Source organism: Sesamum indicum, linkage group LG3 (assembly GCF_000512975.1).
Source record: "Sesamum indicum cultivar Zhongzhi No. 13 linkage group LG3, S_indicum_v1.0, whole genome shotgun sequence".
NCBI lineage: Eukaryota > Viridiplantae > Streptophyta > Magnoliopsida > Lamiales > Pedaliaceae > Sesamum > Sesamum indicum.
Genome location: NC_026147.1, coordinates 24,885,048 through 24,900,956, shown reverse-complemented (window position 1 = coordinate 24,900,956; position 15,909 = coordinate 24,885,048). Strand labels below are relative to the sequence as shown.

The following is a 15,909-nucleotide window of genomic DNA, read 5'->3' as shown; positions in this document are numbered from 1 at the left end:
CCCCAACATGTGCTTGTCAAACCTCTAAATTTGGAGATGTGTCTTGAATTAAGCTTTTACAGATACTATTTCAATCTAAAAGTTCTATGATTCATGTGCCAATAATGTGTCACCTCCTTGCATGTGCATCAATGGTGCTCATGCTCTTCTAAATTGTCTTTGCTTGAAATGTGGTTCAGGTCAAAGCAAATGCTGTTAGAGCTCTAGGAAATCTTTCAAGATTTATTAAATTTACAAGTCAACCACTTGTGCATGGTGATCCAATGGATGGTATGCATTATAATGGTGTGGAAAGCTCCAAGGATTATATGAATGAAAGAGCAGACTCATTGCCATCAGCATCTTTGGGGACATTTGATTGGCTTGAACAGATGGTGCAGACATTTCTTTCTTGTGTGACAACTGGAAACGTTAAGGTTTGGTCAAGTGTTAGAGTTCATATTGTGATATTTATTGGTTAAAGCGTTACTGATTGAATCAAGTCTCTTGAAACTGAACATTGTTCACAGGTTCAGTGGAATGTGTGTCACGCGTTGAGCAATTTATTTCTCAACAAAACTTTGAAACTGCGAGACATGGATTGGTAGGGTTCTACTGTTTATCAACTCGTATTTTCTTTTTCGGGAACAATGGCAACATTTCACTTTCATGCCATGTGTGGATGTTGGGGACCTTGTAATGTAACTTCTGGCCATTTTGCTTGGTCAGATTTGTGCAACATTGATCCCTTGCAGCCAACTTATTTGGCTTTGAGTTACAATATATAAATTGGTAAACTTATTCATGGTCCTCAAAACTTGTTAATTTCTCATCACATATTCCTTTTTTAGTTTATGTCCATGAATGGAAAATAAGTGTCTTGTTCCACAGCAACGGAAAACCTCATTTACCGACCGGAATAAACAGTGTTAGGGAAGTTACTTATGTGCCACTTTGTCAAGTTTAGATATCAATTCCCATCTAAATCTCATGTATGCTTTCTGTTTTGTTTCTGAAATAGAATTTAGAAAAATATTGTGTTTCGTGATTGTTTAATAGATTTATGAATAGCACATATTGTAGCCACAAAAGACATACTGGCAAGTAACTCTCAACCCCTTAATTCCATTCATTGTACCTATTGTAGAAGTATTCCCCACACATTCCGGGTCTAATGTCTATTAGTTTTTCACGCAGCATACATGGTACTATCATCTTGTCCCTGATCTTTTGTTGGCAATTTTGTGTAAAAAGTGACAGTGAATGACTGGAGGGATGAGTTTCTGGATTAACTTAGAATGCATAGTTACCATGGGAGTGAAACTAGTGATGTTTTTTCGTACAGATTCGTAGTCAAGCATAAAGGTAGTGATTTGGAAGGGAAGCAGCAGATCAAGATTTAGTGCGAACAAGCATGGCTTTAAGTCTAGCTTGAGTTTGTTTCACCAAATACGATTTGTAACGAGTACAATCTAATAGTGGAAAAGAAGCTGATCTGAGGGTAGTCCTTAGTTGGAGACGGGACAAACAAAAATCCAGATTTCATTAAATCCAAATTGTGACCTATATTTTGACACAGAAACTTGGTATTGCATTTTTCAATGTTGCAAATCAAGGATTGTGATGAAACTAATTGATTAAGTGAACTCTCAACAACTAAGATTGTACATGCAATCTAGAGGAATTTGGCTGGGTTAAGCATTATCTTTCTAGACTAGGTTTTACCAGTACAAGAGAGACATAGAGGGATACAAGGTGTTGTGAGTTAATTTAGGTTCATTGGCCAAATAATTAGATTAGAAGACTGGTTTTACATGCATTGATTATTGTGTGGTATTGACATACCTCAGGTATTTTACTTTCATATTTTGCAGGGCTTCTCCTGTTTTTAGCATCCTGTTGTTACTACTTCGGGATTCTTCTAATTTTAAGATCAGGATACAAGCGGCTACAGCTTTGGCTGTTCCAGAAACTATAAGAGGTGATGTCAAAATAGTTCTCGTATAACTAACATGACCTCTCATTCTCTAATGATATATTGTCCTTTCCAGTTGCGCTTCTCCCTTGCTATGATTTTGTTTAGTTGATACATTTATTTTGTATGGTAAAGGCCTATAATATACGGCTCCTCAGAAACACCACTATTTTTCAACTCAACAGAAGTCAGTCTACTTGTACAACTCTCAGCTGATGTTTTGCGAAAATTCTGAATCCAATATCCCAAGAAAAATGAAAAATAAACTGTCTAAGTTAAGGTGATTAGACTGACCGATGAGGTAGCAACTCAAGTCATTATAGACAAGAGTGAAAGCTACTAACTATAATGTGTTCAAGATCTGGTTGGTCTGTAACTTTCCTGAAGTTTAAAGTATGCAACTATATTTATGGTTGGGTCTTAGGAAAAACAGTGCGATTGATGTCCCAAGACTGACTTCAATTGATTCACAACAGGACAAGTAAACTATCTATTTTCATCTCAATTTTTTGGAGTTAACAAGCATGAGGATTTGAATTATCCAAGAAGAACTAAGCCAGGAAAGCAGTATGCTTGGGAGGATTAGAGCAGGCCTTGACTGTACCTAAGGCTAATTGATAAGCCAAATATTTCCCGTCTTCCAGCTGACTTTGGCAATTATAAAGATATGTAATGATACCTAAGAAAATATATAGAACTTATTAGTAAAAAAGTTAATTACCAAAGAAATATTAGCAAGCATGGTCAATAAATTACTCTAAAAAAAGCCAGTATAAATGTAATGTAGTACTTTTTCTGTATTGAACTAAGGTTGCAAAACAAAAAGCTACATCATCTGATATTGAAAATTTAAAATAAGTCTAAATCTATTTGTGTATAAGTTTTGAATCATAATTATACTTTTGAAAAAGATATGTAACTCACTTATGTATTAGAAGAATATAAATATTCTTATAAAGTATCTATATTATGTATCAAAAAGATCAAATATTCCAATAGAATATGTGAAAAATATATTAATCAAAATAACTAAATAATAATGAAATATTATTGTCATTCATCAATATTTTTTATTTCAATAATTAAAATGTTTTTCTATATCAAACAATAATCTTCACATGCTTACTATTTTCTTAAAATTATTTGCAACACGCTCTGCGCGCGTATATTTATTAGCCCTTGAATTCTAAATTAGGTTTTTGCTTTCCCTTTAGTGAAAAATTAACATTTTTGTTTCATAATTGGGATTTTTTTTTTTTCATTTTTGTTATTTTGAGCTCTGAGGAATTTTTTATGCATAGAGTGAATTAAGTGTGTACAGTTTTGTTTGCCTAAAGAACTAAACAGCAAGCAAATGGCAGTTTAAAGCATGAGACTTCCCTTCTACTTATGGTATCTTGATGGTGCAGATTATGGGAAATCATACTTTGATGTCGTGAAAAGTGTGGAGCATGTCGTTGAGAACTTCAAATCAGATCAGATTTCAGACCCTTCTAACTTCAAATACTGGATTGCTCTTGAAAAACAGGTCATCTTGAGGGGCTCCCATGCACTGATCTTATTGCTATGTTATGTTATCACTATCTGGAACATAGTAAAATTTCTGAATTTTTTTTTAATGCTGTAATATTTAAAACTATACTCCTTTATGATCTTTTTTTCCTTGTCATTGACTTTTTTACTATTAAGAATGCAAGCATCCAGTATTTTGGTCTACTTGTCTAGGAAACCTTGACTTGCTAATATCTAGTGAAGGCGTGAATCTTGAAAAGCAATTACCTGCACTTCTTGATTATGTTTTTGGGAGGTTCCTCGGTATGTAACGAGTTTGATCCTGCCTGCTAACCATAGGTAGTTGCAAAGTTTCATCAGATCTAAGATCAGATTGTTTTGTCCGTCTCTAGGTCTAACTAAATACAAAAAGAGTATGTCTTCATGCAATGGAGAAGTAGCAGGAAGTGAGTTTGACATCCTATTGAGTTCATTTCTGGTGGTTGAAGTGTTGCTTTAGTTTGGCTAACTGTATTGAAATAATTTGTGATAATTGTTTCACAAAAATTCTGTTTCCTCTTGTGGTCATAATGGCAAGTCATAGAAAGATCTGTTGGTTCTCAACTTTCATGTCTATTTTCATGATTATTTATTCAGAGAAAGTATAAGTAGGAGCAATCTTTTGGATGTCACTAATATTTTTTATAAATTCAGTCACAGTTGGCTTCTGTTGGGTTTACTTCTGGTTTAGTGATGTTTGTTTGTTACAGTTGACTTCAACTATGTTGCATCTGCTTGGTCTTGCTGCAAGATGTGACCATCGAGCTACACAAGATTTTCTAATCAAAGTAAGATAAATAGATAGTGTACCATGAAAAGACTTCTATTACTGTGTACCAGTTTTGTTTCTAATGATGAATAGTCCGCTTGTTTGCATGTGGTCTGTAATTCTTATTTCAAACCATATATCTTAATTGCTTTCAACTTAGGATCAATTAGCATCAGCTATGACTAATTTATTTTCTCCATTTTCTTATAGAAAGCATCATTTCTTGAACTCTGGATTAAAGATTTGTGCTCATCTCTTGGGAATACAAGTAATTCACACGATGAGGTGAAGCATTTGGTGTCCGTGGACCAGAAAAAGGATGTTATATTCAGAACAATTCAATCACTGATTGAGGTGTATAAATGCGCTAGTCATCATGTTCTTGCACAAAAATTTGACAGATTGGCCAATAACGTGAGATGAGTTTCTTGGGTTCTTGATCTCTGCGTCTTATACCCCTGTAACACTAGAAGGGCAATGATGGAGCATTGGCTTCAGTTGGAGAGGACATTGCTTTTCTCTGATAAGTTTGGAGATGTAGGTTGTACATCTTGATGCTGGCTATTTATTTCCTCTTCCACCATAATTATGGTTACATCTCGGATCATTCCTACAATCATGACCAACCTCTTAAGTTTATGGAGATGTGGGTTGTACATCTTGATTCGGTTATTTTTTTCCTCTTCTGCCATAATTATGCTTACATCTCGTGTCATTCCTACAATCATTTTTTATTCTATCTAATTCGATGGGGTCAGCACCATGAACCTCATCGAGTAGTAGAAATCCAGTAACTAAAAATTGTTAGCGACTCTGTTGGCTTTTTCCCATAAAAATTTGATACTTATGAAGTTGTTTTGAAATATTTTCAAGAACAAACCTGAATGCTAAAAAACATATATCCCGTGGAAGCTGATTTGGTATATCAAAACACATGCCAGAGTCAAATTTTTTATCTAGCTAATTGCAAGGGTACCTGCTGCTAGATTCCTATTACTTCAAGGTATTTATGGATTATCGAATGTATTTAAGTTATACTTTCTTCCAAGGTGTTAACATAGAACAGGATATTTCTGCACGCCCATGAGTACGTGGAGAGAGATGGCGTAGATATTGATCCTTAATTTGGCTTCACTAGCATGGCAAGATTCGCTTAGCATTTTAGTTTCAGACTAAATATAAACTAAGTAGGAGGTGAGTGTGGAAAATTGTGCTAATTTTTTTTCGGTAAATAAAATTGTGCTAATTTTGTGGATGAGTCTTTTGGATGGTGGTAGGGGTGGTAGATGAGTTTCGTGAACTGGTCTTTTTTTTCATATATATATTTTTATTTTTAAATTTATCAAAATTGACCATATATTATAATTATTAATCAATATCATACATTTTATTTTGAATAAAAATAAATTATGGTAATTTTATTTATACATTTAATTTTTATACAAAAATAATTTAATCAACAACTTAGTCAATTATAATATTTTTTGTAATTAAAATTATTATTTAATATGACATATATAAACTTTATGTTATATTTTGATATATATTTGTATTATGTTATATTTTTTTTAAATTGACAAGTAATTCACTTATGATTTTTTATCTATTTTTGAGTTTTATATTTATATCAGAATACATACTATGCATTATGCAATCTTTTTATTATTTATAAATTTATGCCAAAATTTAGTGATTCCTATGAATTAATTTAAAAATAATGATAATAATAATAATAGTGATGATTGAACAATTTTAATTTTATTATATATATAATGAGATCAAAAGATTTAATCAATAATTACGATATCTTAAAATCTGGATACCCGATTTACACCAAATTTAAATATATATCAAATCAAATTGTGTCCAATAGATCATAATTGGTTTGATTTAAAATCACATGGCCTGATTTTACGATACACCGACTTGAATGATTATTCTTATGTTTTGAGTACGATATCTTGACATCCGTATATCCAATAAGTCTAAAACTTTACCAAGTGTATTTTTCAGTAAGTATAATCATATTTAACGGTCAGATCTGAATTTTGATAGTCTGATTAACCCATTTTGTTCAACAATGTAAGATGATAGTTACATCAATGTAATACTAACATTTACAAATATATAAATTTATTGCAGATTGTGAACATATATTACTACTAAACTAATTAATAGTTTATATTTATAACAATAAATTAGAATTTCATACTATATTTTGGTATATTTATAATATAGTATATATTATACAATCTATTTTATTACTTATAAATTTATGTAAAAAATTGGTGATTTCTATTATTTAATTTAATAATAATAATAATACAGTATGCATTATATAATCTATTTTATTACTTATAAATTTATATAAAAAATTAGTGATTCTCATAATTTCGTATAATACTAATAATAATAAACAAAAAAAATAAAAAAAAATTAAAAAATCAGATTGAGCTCAAGTTCGAGCTCGAGCTCGAGCTCAAACTGGTCTAGCTCGTCGAGCTCGAGCTCGAAATTATAGAATCTTGAGTTCGACTTGTTGCCAGCCCTAGATGGTGGCGAGATTTGAAATGCTTAACTAAATTAGTTATCCCAATTCTAGATATATTCGGCATATTGTATTGAATTGATTGAGCTAGGTCCAGCTCTCCCTCTCTCTCTCTCTCTCTCTCTCTAAAGACGTGTAGATACACAGTGTGTGGAGTTCAGGACAAAAAAAATAAGAAAACAGGTTAGTCTTATATCCTATATATTTGAAAGAAAACAGGTTAGTCTTATATCCTATATTTGAATACAAAAGGTTCTTGTAATTGTCTATCTGCGCAAAACACTCTTTTTTGTGTACATTATATCCAGCAATACAATTTGGATTAATTGCAAAGTTAGATGTAAAACTAGTTGGTTTGCACTTTGTTTCTCAGCATGGTTGTCTTACTTCTCTCTCCTTTCCTCATTCGTGGGCCGATCCCTGTGGCATTCCCATATGGACTGCATCCAAAGTTGATGCACATATTTCCACGCGAGAGAATCAAAGCACGTCTGATGTGCATCTGATCCTCCAATTCAGAACTCACTTAAACGGTGAAGTTGGTTGTAATAATTGTCACTTGAGGAATGGAAAAGATGTAAGCTAGATACAAACAACCTTTTTCTTCATGTTTGTTGGTATTAAACAAAATTCTAGATCGTACTCATGTATATTTCATTTTCAAATCTTAATGTTGCCCATTTAACTCCTCCATCATTGAGCAAATCAAGGCAGGGATCCCAAATTTAAAATTTTTATTTTCCAAATTCAAGACTAGGTCTAAGGATTTTAAAACTTTTCAACTGATATTAATCTTACAAGAGATTTTTATCATTTCTTTGTAAAAAGAGTAATCGTGCACATCAAAAATTATACCACTAGGAAGAGTTAGGAATTCAAGCTCGCAAGCAACTTGTATAAGACTATCAGTCGTTCCCTCTTCACCAGATATAACAATGCACTATTGTTAGGCAAAATCTACATTGAATGATCCCTTATAGGAGCAACAAGTGGATGTGTGTCCTCCGTAATGATCGCGGAGGGTGTTCTTTGTTGACCCCATTCTTCCAAGAGTACAGCTGACCTGCTATCCTCAGCATTTATGCATTGTCTCCATTAGGCCATGGTCGACCACAACCATAATAGCACGAAACCACCATATTCTAAATTGGAACCATTTATGCATTGGTAGGAACAATATGTTAATTAACAACAAACTTAGATGGTTAAATTCGTCAACTTCCATACTCATCTAACTCCATGCTTTCCTCAGGTATTGCCAGTTCCAATGGCCATACAGAATTTCACTATGTGAAGATAGGTTACCCCAAGCAAATATACTTCAATCCACAATAAAATTCATCTTTTAGATGGCGTCCAAAACCATTCATCTACAACAAATCAGATACAAGATTATGACAATGTTTCATCGACTCAATAGTTTATAATATTTCCGTAACGAAAGAGTTCATGTTGTAGGGTCCCAATAGAATTCGGGTAATAAAGCTACTATAGAACTGTATTGAATAAACAATGCCTCCAGAAGCTCTGATTTCACAACCAATAAATAAGAAAATTATGCCTCAACCCACATCCAACAATAATTTCATTTTATTAAGTACATATTCCCCAGAACAGAAGTCAACAAACAAATGTGTGCTTGGGCGCCATCAAGGACAGCCCAGAGGACTAATATCCAACCTCATCCAAGAGAAGAAACACCTACTCCGGGGAGGGGGGAAAAATATCTACCTATGATTCTTGAAACTCTGGAAATTATTCCGAATCGAACCAATTATGTTCAATAATTACAAGGACAAGATAATATAAAATCCAAACAAATTCAATGATTATGTTCACATATATTCAGCATGTTGCATGTCCAAAACTAACTTAATTAAGTTAAACATCAACTACCAAATTACAGTCACAAGCTTTTAAAAGTTGAACAACCCCCAGACCAGAGAATAAGGGAGCAAAAAGCAAAAGATGCCGTTTGTTATTTAAGAACTAGAATACAATCCAAGTTTAAGTGTCGAATGATTATATGTGCTCTAAAGATAATGAAATCGGATGATAATTGGCATGCAATTCAACATGCAAAATTCATGAGCCTAAAAAATATTCCAAGAGAACTATGAAGCTCCATATCCTTAAGAAATTGGATTAACGGATTTGGATTTAAAGGAAGAATTTGGATAAAGGATTTCAAATGACTCTATTTGACCTACCCAAACAGTAAAAAGCGAAAAAAATCTCATTGAAAGCACAACCAAACAAGCTATAAAATTCTCACCTACGCAAACAGGAACAAAGAGAAGAAAATATGGCTAATTATGCTAAGTCAGAATACAAGGAGCTACACCACATCATAGAAGAGAGATTAGATTACCAGAGTTCGTCTTTACCGATTTTACAGGGAAAAAAATAATTAAGAAGAATTGTAATTTAAACAGTGTCCTGCCCTAGAGCGACCAACACGACCCAGTGCTGCCCTAAAACACTCTTCTATTTTTTGTTTTTCTTTTCTTGCTCACCCAAAAAACTCTTTTATTGGTGGTTGTAATCTGTGTTGTCATAGTATGATCTACATCCACTATGTTGGTGCATAGATATATCAGAGGGAATTGGCATTAAATTAAAAAGATACTATTGAAAATAATATGCTCAGAAGGAAAGGTGATGAAGGCTAAAGATACCAAGTCCTAGCTCGCTAAGTAGGAAACAAATAATTGCATCAGAAACACATTTATCACCTCCTGCATAGTTAATTTTCTGCTCCGGAAACAAGCATGATGTTGATAAACTTGAAAAATGTGGGGAAGGTTCTGCATCATTATATCAGACAGGGTGTGAGCTCAATTTTGAAGAAGGATTAACTGAAGAGGAGGTTGTAGAGAATAAACTGACAGAGTTTTGGTCTTGTCCAGAGCTATGTTTATAAAATTATGTGGTCAATACTTTGAAAAATGACAAAAAACAACAAAAGAATAATGCTGCATATAGCCTTCCACGCCTCAATAACAGTTGAAGTTTCCAGCCCATAAAATTTACCACAAAACCCACACCAAGCAATGAACTTCCTCTCTTGGAAGAAAAACAGAGCTTTCGCAAGCCTCTTTACAAAAGAATGAAAACCGACTATGTATAGCATGTAGATTGTACAAAAGGCAACTCAATTCATTGACAACCATCGAGGAGCAAAACTGAGTTGTATTTTAAAAATGAAAGTTAAATCATGAAGAACACATCTCCTCGACTAATGACTTACTGCAAATTTCAAGGTTCTTTTATAGAGTGTTACAAGTCCAGAGAAAAGTTTGACAGCATATTCCGCCACCTCCTCTGTTTCGTATTGTGCAAAAGCGTAACCTTTAGGTTTATCAGTCTCCTTGTCACGAGGGATATACAAGTTCATTACTGGGCCTGCTTGAATGAGAATATCATACAACACCCGATCACCTACTCTCTCATCCAGGTTGCCTGTACAAGAATGAATCTGTGAGGGAGTTAACAATAGACATGCTCAGCAAAAGATCTCTTCTACAGACAGAAGCAGAAAGCCGGAATTTCTTAGGTTCCAAACCTAAAGTCATAAGAAAGGATCTCTTCTATAGCCCAATAATGTCAAGGAAATGAAGCGTTTTCGTTTTTTCTTTTATTGAAAAAGTAAATTAGCGAGAGAAAAGAGCTTTCAGAAAAACCAATTAAACAAGTTAAAAGATAGCAATTAGCCAATGTTGAGCTATGAGAAATTTTTCGAGTTTCAATTTATAAAACTAATCCCAATATAAAGACAAAGTAGGACAAAAAGTGAATCCCGCAGTGCCTAAAAACTCAAGGATGGCATGTCAAAATAAACAAGTAAAAAAGAATGGAAATGGAGGAATGAGTGCTGCTGCTTGTTACCAATATAAACAGTGGCATTAGATTTATCGGACATAATTGTACACGGTGGCTCTAGCAGATTTGATGAATTGTCTTGTACAATAGGGACCAAGAGGAGAATAGAGATCTGAGAAATCATGAATGTTCAATGTGAGGCGAGAGTAATGGAACTCAAAATATAGTTGGACAGAGACGGAGATTTGATGAATTGTCTTGGACAATAGGGACCAAGTGGAGAATAGAGATCTGAGACTCCTGGAGATCATGACTGTTAAAATGTGAGGCGAAAATAATGGAACTCAAAATATAGTTGAACTGAGAGACCAACTTAACACATTTCAAGCCTAACTTTAAGTACCCTCACTTGACCACGTCCAGCTCTCACTCTAAACAAATTATTGGAGTTACAAAATAAATTTTATTAAAGATGCAGTATCATTAAACATGTGCCACAAGATCTTGTTCATCCCGTTCTTGTTATTAACTAATCCGTCCACCACTACCAAGTACACAAGATCTTGTTCATCCCATTCTTATTATTAATTAATCCGTCCACCACTACCAAGTACAGAACCCCTCCGTCATATATTTACTAGTCTAATAATTTTCTGTTGTCCAATGGAGAACATGCACTATCATTTGTCAGCCATCATCATCATTACTCTTTTATTAGCTAAATCCAGAGTATGATGGAGGAGCTTTGATTTAATATTTCATTCGATAAATAAAATAACCCAGAGGATGGCAATAAAAGTTTGATATACAATGAGTTTCGTAAAAAGAAAACCCGTCTAATGTCAAACCATAGGATACCAAGAAACATAGGAGTCTTACTCATAGAGACTACAAATGGAACAAAAGCTTTAAAGGCAAAACAAACTTAATACACACACGCAAGCGCGCAAATTATAAACTACAAATTGAAGCCTGCACATCGGCTCAATGTGATGCCACCGCTCTGTCTCTTCTTTTAGAAACCACCTTCGCTTATTTTAGACTCATTACAGGCCAGGTTATGATCCCAACAGAAGGCAGGGAAGGCCGAACCACAGGAACCCGCTTCACAACTGAGAATGCTTCATTCAGGCGAGCAGCGTGGCTAATGACCTGAGATACCTTCTGCAGCATAAAGTTCACAAAAGACAAAAAGCAGATAAAAGGTATACATTCTTCACCAATGGGGAATATATCTATATCTTGTGTGTGCGTGGGGGGGGGGGGGGGCGCTGTTTCTTTGTATTACAGGCAAGACTTCAAATTTTGATCTAAAATCTTGTAAACCACACAATACTTAAACATATACATCATATACCATTCCTGAAAATCTCCATAATATCTGATGCACATGATGCCAAAATTAGCAAACAACCAAATTCCAAAGGGGTGATAAATTGTCAAATTTTCCAACAAGCATGTTATAGTTACTATAGTCAAAGGGGCAGAAGAGTGTTTATGTATCTACCTCTTCGCTCGGATTGCTGGGCCTAGCTACCTTTGTTTATGAAGAATTATAAATATTGCTGTCAAATTGAGATGCTTAGGAGGATAGACTTAGATTGACAATTTACTGTTCAAATCCCACCCCAATCATGTAATGTAACTAATATGTTCTTCCTCTCAATTATAGATAGCTCATTTCATGATCAAACTATATATTTAGTTCCCAAGATGACACCGAGATAAAACTAAAACCAATCTCAATACCCATAGGAATAGACCAAACTGTCACTTAATCATCAAGCAAATCCATCAAGTACTCCAGCCATTTAAAGTCCACAGTACCTTTACAACGGAAACCGCTAGCTTTTGTTTTCCTTCTTTTCTTGGGGTAATTATGGACACCACTAGCTACAAACACAAACTATGCAGCATTTAACCAAGATGCAAATCATGCAAGTGCAAGTTTTGATCAGGATATACTCTCAAAGCAATGCTTTAAAAGGTATGATCAACTTTAAAGAGTCTCAAACTCGTTCCATACTGAAAACCTATTTTAAAAAATCTTTCTAGGCACAGCAAGCAACATAAGGAAAAATACAGAGATCAGATAATGCATTCAATTATAGTCCAAAGCAACCTTATCACAATCATAATCATTAAAAGAAGAGAAGAGAAATCCAGATTTTAAGCACTCCTCATCTATCAAATTTCCAGGCTTATTCAGAATTAGAAGAAAAAGGTATTGCATAAACCAACATTCTGCAAACAAGACCCATTGATATTATGACAGAAGTACAATAATTCTTGATAGGTACTATCTTCCAAAAATATTATAAAGAATAGAGCAAGATAAACAAAAGATAATACAGAAAAGTTCACAGACCTTGTCATCAACAGTAACCTTAATCTGCAATCCCTTAGTCCCGTTCTTCATCTTATACAACCTGCGCCCCAAAATCACAAACCCCAATGCAGCCGCGACCACAGAGCCTGTCCACACCGGACTCACTCGAAAGACACAGTACCGTAGAAACTCCATTGGCATCTTCCACCATGCCGAGCCCCTCTTTTCAGGCTCACCTCGTCTCTTTTCCACATTCTCATGGATAACTTCGCTCCCGCATCCAATCTTCTCATTTTCATTTTTTTCTTTGCCTAAAATCTCCAACTCATCATGCAAATTAACGTGGCCTCCCACACCCACTTCAGGATTCTCCACAGAGTCATTAAGTTTCGCAGAACCCACTTCAATTCCATTTGAATCCGAATATGATCTCCCCAACTCCACCATCGTTGCGCATTTTTCCTCATCTACTTCCCTAATTCCTTGAAAGCCCACCTTTTTCTTCTCGTTCAGGGAGAAAGCCACTTCATCGCTGAACTTGCGGTCATCGGACCGTTGTGTGCTGGAATCGGACCAGAACTCACCGGACTCCAGATTAAGGTACCTAGCGGGTTTCTCCTCCAACCTCGGATCAACCCAACTTGGTGCACTCGATTTTTTATCGTCCAAATCCTGCCCATACTGGTTATGAGCGTCTAACGAGAAATAATTGGTCTGTATTAAGCCTCCAGAATCAATTTCATCGAACGAGTTAACCGAAGCCGATTCAGAACCCGAGTTGGACTGAACGACATCCCAGTCTTGAAAATCATTGGTAGCCTCCACGACTTCCATGGTGCAGGATTCGATACAGTTTGATCAGCGGGAATGAAAAAGGGAGGAGGGATTATAAGCAGAGAGCAGAAATACACAGGCCTTTGATGTGTGTTGGGGGACAGGGATGATGGGGACAAATCCTGAAGCCAGCAGTAGCAGATGATGATATATTTCATTGGCCCGTAAATAATAATAATAATAACTAGTTCGGCGAGTTTAAACGGGCGTGTGCATAATTAAATAAAAATTTTAAAAATATAGTTTAGTTAAAAAAGTTAACTTATTAAAATAAAAAGAATGTTATAATAATTTAAGTTTAGTAGAATTGAAAAGAGTGGGCAATTTGAAGTTTAAAAGAGTGAAAAATTAATAATACATAAATTAATTAAATGAAATATTAAATATATATATAGAGAGAGAGAGAAATTAGGAGATAAGAAGAATCTGAGATATCAAAAAGTATATTAATTTAATAATAAAGTATAGATATTACTTCATTCCTTTATTCATTTTTCACCATTAATGGTATTATAGGGTGCTTGGCTGCATTGTAACATTCTTTAATTTACTTTTTACCCCTTCAAAGTTAGCGAATAAAAAGCATGGGACAAAAAACATAAAACCCCTATGTGTTTTAAAAGTCAGCAAAACACTCTCCTATTTTAAAAATAAACTAAAAATCCCGTCATGTTTTGTAAAACTCAACAAAAAATCTCTATTCTATTAACAACTAAGGGAAATGGCAAAGACGTGTGTCTGGTGCATTTGGTTATCCTTTTCTACGGTTCAGGTCCATATTTTTTGTCACTTTGGACTAAAATATCCCTTTATGGGTCTGTACAAGATACTAAGGGCTTTTTGGCTTGTTTTTTGTCTTTCTTTTGCCATTTCTCCCCCTCAAAAGTAGGTATAAAGCTGATCTTTTTTATTTCATTTCATTTGCCCAGTTTTATTTTAGTAATTTAATTATATAAAATTATTTATTTTTTCTGAATATTTGTGTATAAAATGAGCTACTAGGAAATCCACCTCAAAAAGAGAAGAGATTATGGATCTGAGATATAAAAATCCAAAGTGCTTTTGTCAAAAAAATATAGCTATTAGAGTTGTTGGTCCAACAAACAATTCCAAAACTGGACAATGCAATTTTTTAGTTGGTTGGAGCCAATCATTGTATCCCGTTGAAATTCACAAAGTTTCCAAATGCCAGAAATAGAAGAAGAGGTGGAATCAAATTTAGGAGATATAGAAAAGAGATTTTCTGAACTGATCTCTGTATGTGAAGACCTCATTAGCAAAGTGAAGTAGTTAGATGGCAAAAGAAAATGTTAAAGGCACTAGTTGTAGCTATTTTATTTTGCATGATTGTTGTATTATTTAAATAAATTGGTTAATATAATGTTAAGTGAATTTGTTAATGTAATGTTAGGTGAATTTGTTAATGTAATGTTAATGAACCTAGAATTAAAAAACAGCAAAATGCATCACCACATTTTCCATCGAAAAAGAAAACAGCAAACATCATGAATTTCATTTCACTTTAAAATAAACAAAGTGCATTCGTTGAAGCCTGTATATCAAACCATCACCAAATTTCCATCCAAAATTCAAAAACAGCAAAATCTAATGTATTTCCATCATGATATGCAACTAGAATTTCATGCCTACAACTATACATCAAAAAATCCCGATTTGCAACAATCAATTTTGCAAAATCCATCACTAAACATCCCAAAATCCCAAGACCTAATTAGTTTCAGAGCAACTAATCTGGATAAATAGATAAAAACTGAACCATAATTGCACCTTATACATTTCTTGTGGGATTTGATGTTCCTGAAGTATTTCCATATTTTTTCTTGGTTTGTCCAGACCTATATGAGTTGGCCAAACCCTTGATCAGTGAAGAAATAGATGAATTTCTCTCTGCACAACATTTTCTCTTGAATTGGGAGGTCTGACCTGGAGCATCTTCTTGTTATCTCTTAAGCAATTTACTTGAGAAAGAAATTGTTTTTTTTCTGCATTCTGATAGCTTTAGTTTGTTGTTGTAGTTGCATGAAATTATTTTAATTCATAGTAATAAGTTAAAGGGTCATATAATCAATGAAATATTTAGG

At 34.1% G+C, this 15,909-nt stretch overlaps 3 protein-coding genes across 8 annotated transcripts in view; 1 reads left to right on the top strand and 2 right to left on the bottom strand.

Moving 5' to 3' along the window:
* Nucleotides 1-4,932, top strand: part of LOC105159572 (HEAT repeat-containing protein 6) — a 19,405-nt gene extending 14,473 nt beyond the window's left edge. For all 3 annotated transcript variants that reach the window (XM_011076683.2, XM_011076682.2, XM_011076681.2), the window contains exons 22-27: nt 180-416; nt 510-583; nt 1,854-1,960; nt 3,364-3,482; nt 4,216-4,293; nt 4,485-4,932. In XM_011076683.2, the coding sequence (XP_011074985.1) occupies nt 180-416; nt 510-583; nt 1,854-1,960; nt 3,364-3,482; nt 4,216-4,293; nt 4,485-4,697 (828 nt within the window). In that variant the 3' untranslated portion in view covers nt 4,698-4,932. The remainder of the gene's footprint in view (nt 1-179; nt 417-509; nt 584-1,853; nt 1,961-3,363; nt 3,483-4,215; nt 4,294-4,484) is intronic.
* Nucleotides 7,742-10,986, bottom strand: LOC110011748 (protein HSH49-like). 2 transcript variants are annotated; one of them, XM_020692897.1, is made up of 3 exons: nt 10,711-10,986; nt 10,073-10,300; nt 7,742-8,192 (listed from the first exon to the last, which is right to left on the bottom strand). In XM_020692897.1, exons 1-3 carry the CDS (start codon nt 10,726-10,728, stop codon nt 8,124-8,126), a joined length of 315 nt encoding a protein of 104 aa, XP_020548556.1. In that variant the 5' UTR covers nt 10,729-10,986; the 3' UTR covers nt 7,742-8,123. The 2 variants fall into 2 exon arrangements, with proteins under 2 accessions (XP_020548556.1, XP_020548555.1); XM_020692896.1 differs by having other exon boundaries at nt 10,073-10,284; nt 10,711-10,985.
* Nucleotides 11,394-13,966, bottom strand: LOC105159570. Of its 3 annotated transcripts, none has more exons than XM_011076679.2 (2): nt 13,013-13,964; nt 11,394-11,805 (listed from the first exon to the last, which is right to left on the bottom strand). In XM_011076679.2, exons 1-2 carry the CDS (start codon nt 13,805-13,807, stop codon nt 11,677-11,679), a joined length of 924 nt encoding a protein of 307 aa, XP_011074981.1. In that variant the 5' UTR covers nt 13,808-13,964; the 3' UTR covers nt 11,394-11,676. The 3 variants fall into 3 exon arrangements, with proteins under 3 accessions (XP_011074981.1, XP_011074980.1, XP_020548579.1); XM_011076678.2 differs by having other exon boundaries at nt 11,394-11,808; nt 13,013-13,960; XM_020692920.1 differs by lacking the exon at nt 11,394-11,805 and adding an exon at nt 11,880-12,537 and having other exon boundaries at nt 13,013-13,966.